Raw genomic sequence first — 14358 nt, 5'->3', positions numbered from 1 at the left:
AGTGCTCCGTGCGGGGACGAGACCTGCCGTATTTGAGTGTGAGTTAGAGGACAAGTGATGAGGCAAAGGGCCAGCTCGGGCTCCCGTCCTTGTGACTGCAACACAGTAGCAGGAGTTCACGGACAGAGGCTTTAGCAAAAGTAAAACATCAATAGAAAGCTATAACACAATTTATCTAATGAAAAATAGTGAAAATTGTTTTTTCAACCGCTTTGATTTGCTTCTTGGCACTTCCTGTGTAGCTTATTTAATAGTTTGTGCTATTTATCTTGTACCTATGGACAAGATAAAACAGAGTCCTATTTCATTCACTACACGACACGATGATTTCCCTCCACAAAGATTTCATAGTCTAAAGCAAAGAGACTTAACAGACAAGTAAAAACATGTTCAGCTTCTCACAATACTGAAAAATAATAAAACGAAGAAGGGTGAGATCTTGAAGACTTTTCCATATGACAGTTTTAAATCTATTTGAGAAAGTAAACCTAGATTCACCACTATGTGAAACAGTTTTGGTTAAATGGCTATATATTATGTGCCATTGAGATGTCTTGACATTACAGAAATACAATCAGAATGTAGTGATCCCATTTTGGGGGAAAATAATGACATAATTTCTACATTGTGGGCAAGGTATGGCATTTATTGTGCTAGGAAATATTAATTAGAATTAATTCCTGTATGATTTCAGGAGTCTTCAGTTCACAGTCAGAAAATTTCCACATTAAGTCCTTGCATTTTGGTTTACATTACACATTAAGTTAAGGGGTTTTTTGAATGTGTTGATTAAAATACAAATTGCAGCCTGTTAACAAAAAAGGCATGGTTAGAGCTGAACATTTTATTGTCTACCTTTTGGGAGAGGGACTAACATGTGCAAAGTTGATTAGATCTGGAGAACAGCCTTGATAAAAGCCTGTGATGAAAGTTTAAAAATACCAAAGCCTCTTTCAATTATTCAAGTTTGGTTTTTTTTTTTTTGAAAAAGGAATGTTTCAGGATGATATTTCCAGATGAAAAACTTCCATTTTAATTTAAAATTTGGTTGTGTTAATTCACTCACTTGCCCAGGTCCAGAAGTATTTTAAAGGAATTGTTATGTAATATAGTATGAATGTGAAAAAGAATTCTGCAAGTACTCACGATGCTAATTGCCATAATAAAATCTGATCTTCTCTTGTATTGATTGTGACCAGATTTCCTCCTATTTCTCTACAGAATTCTTCAGCTTCAAACCAAGACTTCCTTTGGTTTCCCTCTCTCACAAAAAACTATTGAAAAAAAAAAGGAAAAATAAATTACTAAATGTGCAAAGTTTGGCATATAAAAATACATAATTGCCTATGTAATTAAAATCAGTATCACTTTAGCACCCCTTTATTATTGAGTGAGACAACATAATGTCTGCCAAAACCTATAATATTAAACATTAGTAACGTAAAGTGTAAATACTTTTTTCTTAGCATCCTCTATTTTTAAAAAAGGCAGGAGGAGCATAGATGTCTGAGGAGAACAAAAGTTATCACAATATACAGAGAAGAAAAAATAATTCATAACTTAATTGGAACTTTGAGCACTGAAAGGCTCAAAGAATGATGGAATAGCTTAGTTGTGGTGTTTTGCAGCAGAAAGCAGGAGACTTTTGAGAAATGGAAGGTGGAGGCAAAATCAAGAGTTTGGAATGGAAAAGATAGTATGAATGGGGAAAACCATTTGGCAAGGTGCTGACCCTGGACAAGGAAGGGATTTTTGTATGGTGGTGCAAGCATACAAGTAACACCACTTTCTACTGTGAAGTACACACATTCTTGAAGTAAGGAGCTGGAAGCTTGAAATTTTGGGGGAAGGATAATCAACAATTTGGTAACTGGCTGAACCAATAATGTTAGTAACAATAATTAAGTATGATGTAGAAGACGAGACCCTTATAAACACAGGACTAAAATCATCTCTGACCTCCCAACAGGCAGAGAGTCTCAAGAAAGAAAGAGAGAGGATACTTATGTGAAGACCTGGAAGAGCAATGGTGCACATTTACTTCTACTTGATCTATTTTGCCTTTTCTTTACTTTTTTTATTTTTAAAAAGGAGACTTTTAAAGGCATTTTTAGCTAAATCAAGAGAATGCTCAAAACCTTTATGTGCTGAAGAGTCACCAATGTCAAACTGAACCTGTATCTAAAAGCATCACTACAAGTATTGCACGCTGGGTGAGAAAAGGTTGGCAGAGGGCCAGGTGTCCGTAAGTTTTCTCTTAGAAACGTCATCTTATGCAAGTGACACTGCCAGCTCTTGAGATGCATAACAATGTTTTTCCTGAAGTCCCAAATTCCTGGAAGCCAGTAAATTAGGTGAGGTTCTCACCTGACATTTAAATAAAAGAAAGCACTTTTCTAGCACTCTGTTTTCATTGCTTCAGGTTTGCCATAGTTGACATTCATTATATTTCATGGATTTTCTCATCATCTTTTCTGCCCTTGAATACCACGGAGAAGATCATTCCCAAAAACTGACCCAGGAGCTGGGTCCCTGAGTACCACGGTGACCGACCCCTGGGCTGCCCCGTGCTCAGGCTCACAGCGAAGGTCCACGCACACTTACTTTGAAGCACGAATCTGCCCAGGAGGCTCCGTCCCAGCCTTCGGCACAGGCGGCCGCAGGGACCCGTGCTGGAGGAGCAGGAGGCGGCGCTCCCGTTGCCTGCTGTTTGCAAAGATATTTTGCTGTTTTCTCACAGCTAACAACATCCCATAATCCAGCTGCAATTCCAGTTCCCATGGCAACACAGCCTTGCTCTTTTCCTTTGCGATATGGAAAAGAAATTAGTAAACCCAAAAGTCTTAATTGCTCTCTAAGAAATGAGACCTTTGGTTTTCTTTGTAGAAAATTATGAAAAGGAAGATGTGGATTATGCAGATTAAAAACCACCCTGGATATAAAATTATTTTTAATACCTCCTGCCAGAGCCCAGATATGGGCCAATGAATCTCACAGTCACCTTTGCCAAAAACAGAGATTTGCAGCTTTAGAATACAAATCTTCCTTACCTTGCCACTCCAGGGAAATCATAGGGCAAATGGCTCTTGATTTTATTTGCACATGTAGCAGATGGCCTGACAACTACTTTGGGGTTCTGAATTTCAAGAAGGCTGATATCAAGTACAAGTTTGTTTTAAGACATAGTTAGCTAGTGTGAAGGCAAGAGTTCCCGCGTAGATGCTAATCTGTTTTGCTGAAATGCAAAACAGCTGGACGCTCGCTGCTTATTTCTCACATATGTACCTTGTAGGTCAAAAAAATGTCTATAATAATTTTTCTCAATCTCATTTGTTGTGAACTGGTGTTGAAAAGTTGAAAAAAACGAGACCATGGACCTTGTTAACTCCTGCACAATATTGTCTTCAGTCTAACCCATGTGTTTCTGTACAACTTTGCAGGAGATTGATTTACACAACGCCTGACAGCTGTGATGGTGCTTGTTGCACTGGCACCAGACACAAGGTCTGATGGTGTTGGCCACCTACGGCTACAAGTACAAAACAAACTGCCTACTCTAATTTCTAACACCAGAGGATTGAAAACAGAAACCCACATGAATTGAAGCTTTATTCCTATCACAAGGGTTGAGCCTATGCAGAGCTTACCTGGCATCGCTGTGTTCCAGTGTGTGAAGACAGGAGTTTCACCACTGGTCCACCTGAAACTCCCTTGTTCTTCTGTGTTGGAGAGACCAATCCAGAAATATTTTTCAGACCTCAGCCCCGTCACACTAATCAGAAAGGCTTGCTCATTTCTGAAGTGAAAAACAGTGTTCATTCACAACCTATTACCTTGCAATAGTAAAATAAGCAGTACAAACAGAGGCATCTCGATCATGCTAGCATGACCCCAAGCCATGAAGTGAAGTTCAGGCAAAACCTCAGCAGGCTTTGAAGTGTGGTCAAAAGAACTTGGTGAAGGACAACTTTTCCTTTCAGCTGAAGGCATCTTCTCTCCTTTCCACCCAGTTCTATGAAATGTCACAAATTACTGTTCATGTGGGCTTCTAATTGTATCCTATTTTCTTTGTCTTTCCAAATCTTTGAGGTGCCTCAAACAGACCACCAATTCAGGACCAAACTGTGGCTTTGCTAGCCATCATCTCTGAAAGCATCCCAGAGGCCATGAAGCCTGCAAAGCCTGACTGCCATATGGGTAGGTTGGAGATGATACATTCTGGCTGTGGTGGGGCAGGTCCTGGGGAAGAATTCCTACATTTGTTCAGAATTTGGCTTAGAAGGTAGTTTAGCAAAATATTTTTGTTAAAGCTTTCCTATCATAATGAGACAACACCCATCAGTAAATAGATGAAAATTGTAGTAACTACTTTCCAACAGGAAAAAACCAAACAAACATAGAAGTTGCTTTAATTAGGAATTGAAAGATAAAACTCTTTAAGTCAATAACCCCCCAAATTTGAAAACTGTTTTACTATATTAAGTAGTAAGCCCTGAAACATTGACTTTTTTTTTCCTGCATGGATAATTTTATTTGGCTTGCTACTACAAAATTTTTGAAAAGCACTGATAAAACACTTTGAAGAGTTCAAAAAAATGGACAAGTTCTGCAACTTTCTCCATCAGAAGCACTGATTTTGAAGTATACAAAAAAAGATGTTTTCCTACCTGCTTTCCACGGTAGCTAGATAAGCTTTGCTCTGTTCGCATGTCTTATTTGCTTCTGAGAATGTCAAAAGTGCAGAGCCCACCAAGTAACAGTGAAAACCATATCTTTTCCAACCCTGTGACAAACATAAGGTTCTTAATGTGAAAATGAGACTTCAACATAGAAATTAGCTCTGCTCTTTTGTGTATAGCTATTCAATGTTGAATTTGTTGCGGCTAAGCTTAAAAACAAGATGAGACTGGGCCGATCTGTTACTAAACAAAAGCCTGGGTTTTGTTGCTGTTTTCTCCTACGGAAAACCTATTTTGTTTAAAGGATGACATAAAGATCTTAGTTCTAATCACTTTTCCGTGTATGTGTCTTTTCAAAGAAAATTGTGACTGCACTGTGCTATTGCTTCCCAGTGCTCCGTAAGGCTGGGATTACGCAAACCGCACCGTAACGAACCTGTGGTTCGGCCAGGGGGGAGCTGCAGCTCCAGCCTTCCGAGCTGTGGGATCTCACATAATGAAATACAAGAATATTGCAATATGGAAATGAATTCACATACAAGCCCAGCTCCCCAAAGCTGCCCCTGCCATCCCTAAGAGCAAAGGGCGAGGAGACTTTCTGAGCCAAGAGGAATCCAGTCAGTGCTTGTTTGCGGGGAGGGTAGGAAGGAGGAGTACCAGTGAAACACCCCTGCTTCTTCCTGCTCTGAGAGATCTGTGTCGACCAATATAGATGTAATGATTTTCTGGAAAGGTCAATTCTGGAAAAATTACTGGTTTGGAAAAAATTAACCTGCTGATATCGGTCAAAGGCCAGCTAAGTAGTCCATTGGTAGGAACATGGTACAGAAAAAAATGATCCTTTTGTGTTTCAAAATTATTTTCTTTCTTTTATCACTCTGATATAGTAACGACTTTATAAAGACTTTAAATAGGCAGCAGATCTGAAAGGAGAGACAAAGTGGCATTTGGTAATTTTATGTGTATTGTTAGGCTAAGAGCATAAACAGAGAGGAGTGGTGAAAATATGATTTAAAAGATATATGTAATTTTGTCACACTGTGGTTCATCTGGGAATGGAGAGAAAGGCAGTATTCATGTACATGTAAATGAATCTTGGGTTTCTTGAGTATTTTCAGAGCAAAAATGAAAAATGTACATATATTAATAAATTGCTAGTAGGAAAAGACCAGGTTTCCTCAAGGGTAGATTTTCTAGAAGATACAAACACAAAGACATTAAAAGAAGCAAGAACCAGCAAATTAATTCCTATTCATTTTTCCCAACATAATTAATTTATGAGAGAGCATTTACTTTCTGGCAGCCTGGGTCCTCGATTGTCTGTTTTTCAGAGGATTGTGATGAAGGCTTCTTTTTACAGATGTAACCACGTTGCTTATCACAGACGTCGGTTGCCCAGTATCCATCCTAAAATAGCAGGGAGAAGAAACGAATGTAAAAAAAGGGGCATTCATAAAATAAGAAAACCAATGTTTTCCTCTTTCTTCACTACAAGGTCCATTGAAGTATGTCACCTAGTAAGGCTATAGGATCATTGATGGAGATTGATTTTTTTTTTTTAATAGACACATCTGTCAGGATTAGTTTAAGATCCATTTGGTGCTGTTTTGAGATGAAAGAAATAAATAACATCATGAAGTCTCAACATTACTTGCTATCATAACTATTTAATGAGAGGGTTTGTAAAGATACATCACATGTGGGGCTAGTGGATCTGCATTTAGAGCAGGATTATTTCACTATACTTCTGGAAAAAAGATCAATGAAACTGAAATAGTGCACATCTGAGTGTGTTGCAGTGAATCTATTTTATCCATCAAGGAGAAGACTGGAAATTATTGATTTCTTTTTAAAAAAGGAATTATGTAAAAAATAGAATTTAAATAGCAGCTTTTTTTCCCCATAAAATATGCTTTAGGGTCAATTCTATTGATGCTTAATACTGGCAAACATCATTATTCTATGAGATAACAGTTCTTTCAATAACAGCATTTCTTTCATAACAGCATTTTCAATTTGTTTCTTTTAAAATTCATGATACTTTGTGTTCGTGCATGTGAGTGCACGCACATGCATGCAAATGTGTCAAATGACAAAGTCTTGCAAGAAAATAAAATTTGAGAGTCAAGCAGTCAGAAATACTGTAGGATTTTAGGTTAGGTATTTGGCAAATAGGTGTTAGTGCTCTCTTTACGTCACAGCTGAAGAAACATGCCCCAGTGCCAGGTCTCCATGCCTCAATGCCTGTCTCAATGAGGTAACACTGAGGGACATAATGGTCTATCGAACTGGAAAATGAGGTATGCAAATAGCATCTATGATAACCACACAATGTATTTACTAGTTCATGCCCATTCCTCTCCCAGAGCTACAACTTTTTTCATTGGTGCAGCCAAGAGAACGAATCTAATGTAAAATTTCTGGATCAGACTTTTCACCAGATAAGAAATCTCAAAAGGCAACACTAGAAAAATATTACCTCTCTAATTCTGATTTCTCCTGTCCTCTGAACTTCGCTTCTGGTTGATGCCAAATTTATGGGGAAAACTGTTTTAAGCTAAGATACAGAATGACTCTTGAATAAGTATATAAAGGCAAGTGATTTCAGAGTGATGTAGTCATTAGTTTGCATTACTATAAGATGGCTGCATGGTTATACCTGCCCCTTCATAACAACACAGTCCTCCCGATCGTTTCTGTAGGTGGGATGCCTGCACTGCCATTTGGTGAACGTCACAGGAGTCCCATCACTCCACTCGAAGTAGAAGTGAGCCTTCAGGTCATTCAGACCCAGCCATAGCTCTTCTGTTGGCTCTGAAGCATGAAAAGAAATAGGTTTGCTTATGTTCTGCCGTGCAATACAGTGAACAAACTGGGACTGGTAAATTTGGCATGTGGTACATGAGAGGTGGTCTTCATGCTTTAACAAAAATGCTGGCTTCCTCTCAGATCTGCAGAAAGAGATGGTTTTGTACTGAAAAGCCTCAGATTCTATCCAGAAATCCTGAAACACGGGGCTCTCTAAGGCTGGCATAAGATTTCTGCAAAGTTTCTGAGTATCTGTGTCTTAGAACAACAAAACGTCCCCTAGCATGGAGGGTAGGACAGTGAGTGGCTGTGAGTGTCCCGCCTATCGGGAGATCGCACTGAGCCCAAGCCATGAAGACATCTGCCAATACATCTCCTTAATGAGGAAGCATTAGAGGGCTTGTCATGGCCCGTCAGGGGTGTTCACCAAGTCCAGCATGTGCAGCAAGTGTCAGGACTGGTTGCTACAGATCCGAGGAAAATCAGAAGTTAAAAGATATTATTTTCTTAGAAGGTGATATAGCAAGACGTTAACCTCAGCAAGAGGTTTTAATCTCAGCAAGAAGTTAAATTTCTTCTAGTTTTGGAGCTCAGTTCTGAAGATATTGAACATAGAATAAGGATGCCAAAAGTGCAATTTTTAAAGATTTTTATGTGTCTCTGTTAGGAATACCATTTTTTTCTTTTCCTGCTTTATAATGTTTTACAACGTAGGTTATTTCTTGATAAATATACTTCTATGTTTATGCAACAGCAACAACATAAAAGAGCACCATAAGTTAGACTCAGCCTTCCACTTGTGACATTTCAGAGAAAGCATTAATATTTTATATAAGGCCGGCTTTTACGTTACAGATGGGGCAACCACAATACAGGCCTACACACGTACTCACCGTAACCCAGCTGTGACACTAGAAAGCTGTATTCAGCAATGTTGTGGACACTTGCCAAATCTCCATCTTGCCTCTTACATGAAGTCAGAGCATCTTTCCATATTTTGGGTTCCCGCTGAATGCTGTAGCAGTGGCCTGCGTACGGCCACCAGCCATCTGGGCACTTAAAAGGTCTCAAATCCTCTAAAATCAAAGCACAATTTTTCTGAGAAATTTTGTAAGAGGAAAATAAAGGACAAGTACTCTTTACAAAAGTGGGGCTATATGAATAAATATAAAGCTGTAGTTAGAAATGCAAATACATTCAAATGAAAAACAAATATCATTAAGGCACAGTATGCTAAATATGCAAATAGAACGATGTCTCCTTAAGCAGAGAATCATTGAAAAATGCCCACATTGTGTCAGAAATGCCATTTGAAATAATGCTCTGGGAGGACAGAGAGACCAAAGCAGACGTCAGCCTCTCCCCTCATTGCTCCCCAGAGCAGTTCGGTCGGTGTGTGATGGTGTCCCGTGCTGCACGCAGTGGCTGGCGTTAGGCTCTGCCTCCTGTTCAACGTCTTCTTGCAAACACACGTGATTTTCAGATATGGGAAAGCGTGAAGTAATTCTTTGCTAACTGCAAGTCAGTAAACAGTGCAAGTTAGTGCAGAGTTGATGATAGTTTTGTCTTCATATTAACTCAGTGGCTTTTTTATTACTTAGATACCTAAATATCTTTAAAAGTTTACCTTAGGCTTGCTTTAAACATAAAGTCCTGTATTCCTTTTTAAGGTTAAGAGAGGAATAAAGATTCTCTGAAATTATTTCTCTACTTTCCTCAGTATAACTACTTCTTTAAAAGTAGTTTTTCTAACATTCCCAGCTGACATCCTCCAGCAGATCCCTCCTGTGTGTGGCTTGTACGTAGCCACCTTGTGCCATTGAAGCCTCAGGTCAGGGTGGCCCGTGGATGAAATGTAGCCCGTGCAAATACTGCTGCCCCTCTGCTCTGCTCCTATCAACCCAATGCATTGCATACTGTTGTATCAGGGGAGGATTTTTTTTCATTAATATTGCAGTAACTGCAATTGCTCATTTGAAGGAAATGAGAAGAAAAAGAAGCATCAAATTTCTACTGTATTTATGCAAATTTGGTTGCTGGCGCTGGTTACCATGACAGAGCAGCTTTTATCTGTCTTGCAAGAATGAATGATAGAGTGATAGAACAAAATAATAATATTTTCCTATGAATGGTTAATACACAATGGGAGGACAAAAGCAACATCTAAAAGTCTGTGTGTGCAGGTATATCTGTGTTTTTAAAAGATTTCTAATGTCTTGGTTGAAAAACAATGTTGCGTACCTTTTCTCATTTGCAGATCTTTACAGATTGGTCTTTCTGGAAGTCAAGGGAAAATCTTTCTTTTTATTTGACTAACCTACCTTTGGGTATAATGTCAGACTTTGAACTGAACTTTCTCTTTTTACAAATGTAGCCGAGTCTCTGGTTACACGCTTGGTTTTCCCATTTAGCATTCTTTCTGGGATTCATCACTCCACAGATTTTCCCAGGGAGCAGGAAAGGACTTCCTTTGAGTAAGAGACAAAATAGAATCTTACAGCAAAAATAAATGAAAAGATTAACAAAACCATCATCTTATCAGTAAAAACATCAACTTGTTCTGATTTCTTCAATGCTTAATATGAAGAAGCCCTCTCCCATAGGATAACTGGTGTTGTAGTTTATAGGATTCTGCTTTTACTCTATGCTCTGAGAGTGAAGTAATGACTCTCCTTTGACTTTATGTCACGATAGTACTGGGAAATTTCTGGTTCTTTTCCTGATGTCCTGGTGCTCACAGACAGAACAGCTGAAGCTAGGCCATTATACTTCATCAAAAACTTCCAAACTTTATAAATATTCAGTTTTAATTTATACCATCTCTCCAGTATATCTCAAGAATTTCACAATTCTACTTTCCTATAAAATAGCTTTTCTCTTTTCTGTTGCGCTGTGTAAAAATCTCTGTAAGCAGCAAATGAAATTGCCTGATTCAGAATTTTTGAAAACTTGGAGGAGAGTTTAATTGTTCCTGTGCCACCTTGTAACTTTTCCAACACAGGAGATGGTTTGAAATACTTGTGGCACAAAGATAACATGGGACTAAAAACCCACCAAGCAAACAGAAGAACTCCCCACATGTGAGGAGCACCACGAACCCACCCCTGTCTCCCTTCCCTGAGGCAGCCCAGTGCAATTTTGCATAAACTGCTGAGGAATTATGAGCTGGCTCTGTAAGCCTCTCAATAATATTTAGAATTTCTCCAGACCACATAGTGCCATTCATTTATAAATATTCTGCTACTTTTGGAAGATTTGATTTATATTTATACTTTTGGGCACCATGTTATGGAAAAATTCTTATCTCTGGTCTGTATGGTTATATATCACTCCGAATGATACTCTGCTTTCATAAACAAGATCTTTGCTTATAGAAGAAAATAAAAGAACTTGCTATAGCTGATATCCACAGTGAACTTTTTAATTTGGAAGTGTGCTTCTTAAAATAAAGATCTAGATCTTCAACTGTTGTAAATCAGAATGGGCTTTCCTGAAATAAAAATAGCTAGGGCAATTTTTATTAGTTGGTGTCTTATCAGAATCCATTCAAAGATTACAAAATAGGTACAGTTCTTACCTGGAGCCCAATTTAAATATCTGAAAGGGCTGCCCCCAGCCCATTGCCATCCACTGTTGAAATTCAAACTGTTCAATCCAATCCAGAATGAAAAACTGAATTTTTTAGTTAGCTCTAAATTAGGGGAAGGAAAAAAAAAAAAAAAAGCAGCCAGTATCTCCCTATTCTCATTCTTAACAAGTTCATCTAAAAGAAATAAAGTCAAAAGCAAGAAATTTATATTTCTTAGTTTAAACTAGCCAAATTGAATACTTTCTGCATTACTGAGGTGCACAGATTAAAAAAGTAAAATATGTAAATGAATAAATGTTGATTTAGCAGAGATCTCAGTATTTAAAAGGGCAAATGAACATCTTATGTCACTACTTGAATAAGAGTTTACTTCTCTCACTTTGTTTCATTACAACATAACAGATAAAAAAATACCTTATTTTCATTAGGGAATTCTGCTTAAATGTTTCTGTACCAGATTTCGTGGAGTGAACACATCAAAAAGACAAAGACAGTGTGCCAATCAGTTGCTTCCAATTTTTTTTTTCTATGTGAGTGGTTTCAAAGTCTCCTTCACACCATTTATAACCAAACTGATACCATGATACTTGTATCTGAAATCCTCTGGAGTCATTTGGAGTTTAGTATGCAAATGTACCCATATTAAGCCCAATCTAGTCATCATCATATGTTCTCCTAGAAAGATTAATAATCCTTGAAACACAGAGGAAAAAGGTAAATTTGAGGACCAGACCACAGCCCTGCTCAGGGATGAGTGCCCTGGCATGAAGGCAGGCGGAGGAAACCCACCCTGGGACAGGCTGCAGAAGATGCAGCAGCTCCTCCCTGGAGCACAGAGGCAGGATGGGGCCATTTCCCTCCCTACAGCAGTTTGGACCAGCCCTTCATAAAAAAACACCGTCTAGTGGTAGGGCAGTTCAGACCACCTCCCTTTTGGTGGCTGCTGAACCACCCCGACTCCTTGTCGTCTTTGCTGAGCCAGAAGACAAGGCAGCCAACTTCATCATCTAAAGCTCTTGGGCAGCGGGTCTTGCTCTCTGTCATTTTACCTCCTATGTATGTTTGCTCATGAATCTCTGTGATGCTTAATAGTTCTGCATTTTGTTGCTGGCAGCTTTTCCTTGCTTGGTGCCATGTTAGAGCTGACTCTGAGTTTATCTGATAGTGAATGCCAGCTGAAACATCTTCCGTCCAAAATCTTTCTGTGTCATCTGGAAGAAGTGACATAAGAAAAATTAAAATCAGATTAGGCATCAATTTAAAAAAGTGTAATTTTTTTGAAATAAAAACATTATTTAAAATTTCTAAGTTTTTAGAAAGGAGTGAATGTGTTTCCAATATTTCCTTTTAAATTTTCTTTTACACAAAATGTAGCACTAGGTAAACCAGCCATATCTGTTGATTGGAAAAAGAGATTCCAGGGTGAAGTCAGAGGAAAGTAAGCATGAAGGTGAACTATGACTCAGGAGGGTCTTCAACCCTGCGGGGCAGGAACTCCCTCTTAGCTCATCATCGAGAGAAGCAGCTTTTTCAAAAATGGCAGAACCTGGCCCCTGCAGCCCGAGGAGCTATGAACACAGCCTGTGTAGCACCAGTGTGCAGATCAGCTGCAGCCTGTGCAGAACAGCTCACAAAACCTTGTGAAACTGTCGTGTTATTGGGAAGGCAGTTGTGAGAAAAGTGAAACAGTTTGTGTCCTGAGGTGGAGGGTTCCAAACATAAGTTCAGTGCAGAAGACAGTACAAAGATGGGGGAGGAGGATAATTTCAGCAGCGGTATTTTTGTGTAGGCTGGCAATAGGAGACAAGAACAAGATAGAAAATGGATGTTAAGGGGAAAAAAACAGTATATAGCAGTTTAAGTGAGAATTGACCTACAGGGCATGCCTGAGGAATAAAGAGCAATGGGAAATGTTTGAAAGGAAGATATCAAGTCTAAATTCATGCTGGTCGTGCCATGCACTTAAGTCACATAAAATGAGATATTGAAAAGCCTCCTCACCTCTCTGGTCCACAAAGAGAAACAGCCACCTCTGGCAGGTGGGTCAGAACCTGGCTGGGCTGAACCAGCTCTGGAGGCACCTCTTCCTCTCCACTTGCTATAGAGGGAGCACTTGGCTTCTGGGGCTAATGTTCAATCAGATGATTTTCATTTGGGCTACTCTGACAAGGTTTGTTATGGGGGGCTGTGCAGCTGGCAGCTGATAAAGAACCTGGTAGCTCAATAGATGGTTTTCTCACCAATGTTTCATGACAAGTTAATAAATAAAATGCAGGACTTACTTATTAGTGGGCAAAATCCATACAGTTTATCAGCATCAAAGTCTGCAGTTGTTGCACACCAGAGCCAGCCATCTGACCTGCCAGCATCTGTGCACTCATTGTACTGTCTACCTTTATATTTGAAAGGGAATACACATGGCTGTCCATTGGCGTTTCCTTGTAATGTAAAGATATCTAGGGGGAAGAAAGGGTTAGGAGGACATATGAAAATAATCATAAAATCACAAATCTGACTTCTCAGTAATGGATCTAGCTATCAGTATATCTGTCTAGCTAAATTGAGAGGTTACACTATCTTTTTTAATTATTTTTTATCGTTTTTCCCTCTTGTGTAGCTAGAGGTTTTTAAATAAAGTGTTGTTTTAATAAAATTGGGGCTTCAAATACTGCTTTTACAGCTTGGTATATATACCTCGTAGGAAAGTCAGATTCTTTGATGATAAGTGTCTGATAAATTGTGGTTCCTGAAGACAGAAAAACCACAAGTAGATCTCAGACAACATGTTCACTGTATTGTTGTATTCTGTATGGCTCAATAGGTTCACTTTAACACTCCATCTTTTCAGTAATTGCTTAAAGAAAAAAGACAGCTGACCGGAGAGAATACAGATCAGGTTGTCATGAACATATTTGCACAGTAAAAATTTTAGATTTCAATTGCACATTTCTGCACTTGAAGAGGTCTTGCAGATTCACCCTCAGCTCAGATTATTTAAGGTTAGCAATGCTTCATCTTTTTAAACTACCAAAGTACTACAGGAGCATTCTTTTATCCTGAGATTTCCGATATATGCTCTCAATCTCACATTCATGCAAACACATTCATCTGCCCGGTTCTACATACATTACTGCTTTACTGTTTCTCTCTACAGCTATACCCAGTCAGTGATACACATCTTCAGACTAGAACTATTCTTCCAATTTGGTCAGACTGGAGGGGAGGAGCCAGTTCTTACTTCTCATACCTCACGTCTTGGAGCAGAAAGAGAAACTTGCACAG

General features: G+C 38.9%; 1 protein-coding gene across 3 annotated transcripts in view; it reads right to left on the bottom strand.

The window, feature by feature from the left end:
- LOC129202283 (macrophage mannose receptor 1-like) overlaps positions 1-14358 on the bottom strand; it is a 33827-nt gene that overhangs the window by 18918 nt on the left and 551 nt on the right. For all 3 annotated transcript variants that reach the window (XR_008575667.1, XM_054814766.1, XM_054814767.1), the window contains exons 2-12: positions 13359-13532; positions 12126-12287; positions 11065-11178; positions 9809-9955; positions 8381-8563; positions 7339-7493; positions 5973-6086; positions 4668-4783; positions 3648-3796; positions 2605-2804; positions 1147-1274 (exon numbers count right to left, since the gene is read on the bottom strand). Coding sequence is in view for 2 of the 3 variants with exons in the window: in XM_054814766.1 (XP_054670741.1) it covers positions 1147-1274; positions 2605-2804; positions 3648-3796; positions 4668-4783; positions 5973-6086; positions 7339-7493; positions 8381-8563; positions 9809-9955; positions 11065-11178; positions 12126-12287; positions 13359-13532 (1642 nt within the window). In the remaining variant the exon portion in view is untranslated. The remainder of the gene's footprint in view (positions 1-1146; positions 1275-2604; positions 2805-3647; positions 3797-4667; positions 4784-5972; positions 6087-7338; positions 7494-8380; positions 8564-9808; positions 9956-11064; positions 11179-12125; positions 12288-13358; positions 13533-14358) is intronic.

The sequence above is a fragment of the Grus americana genome, chromosome 2 (genome assembly GCF_028858705.1).
Source record: "Grus americana isolate bGruAme1 chromosome 2, bGruAme1.mat, whole genome shotgun sequence".
Taxonomy (NCBI): Eukaryota; Metazoa; Chordata; class Aves; order Gruiformes; family Gruidae; genus Grus; species Grus americana.
Note: the sequence above shows the minus strand (reverse complement) of the source record. Positions and strands in the feature narration are given on the sequence as shown.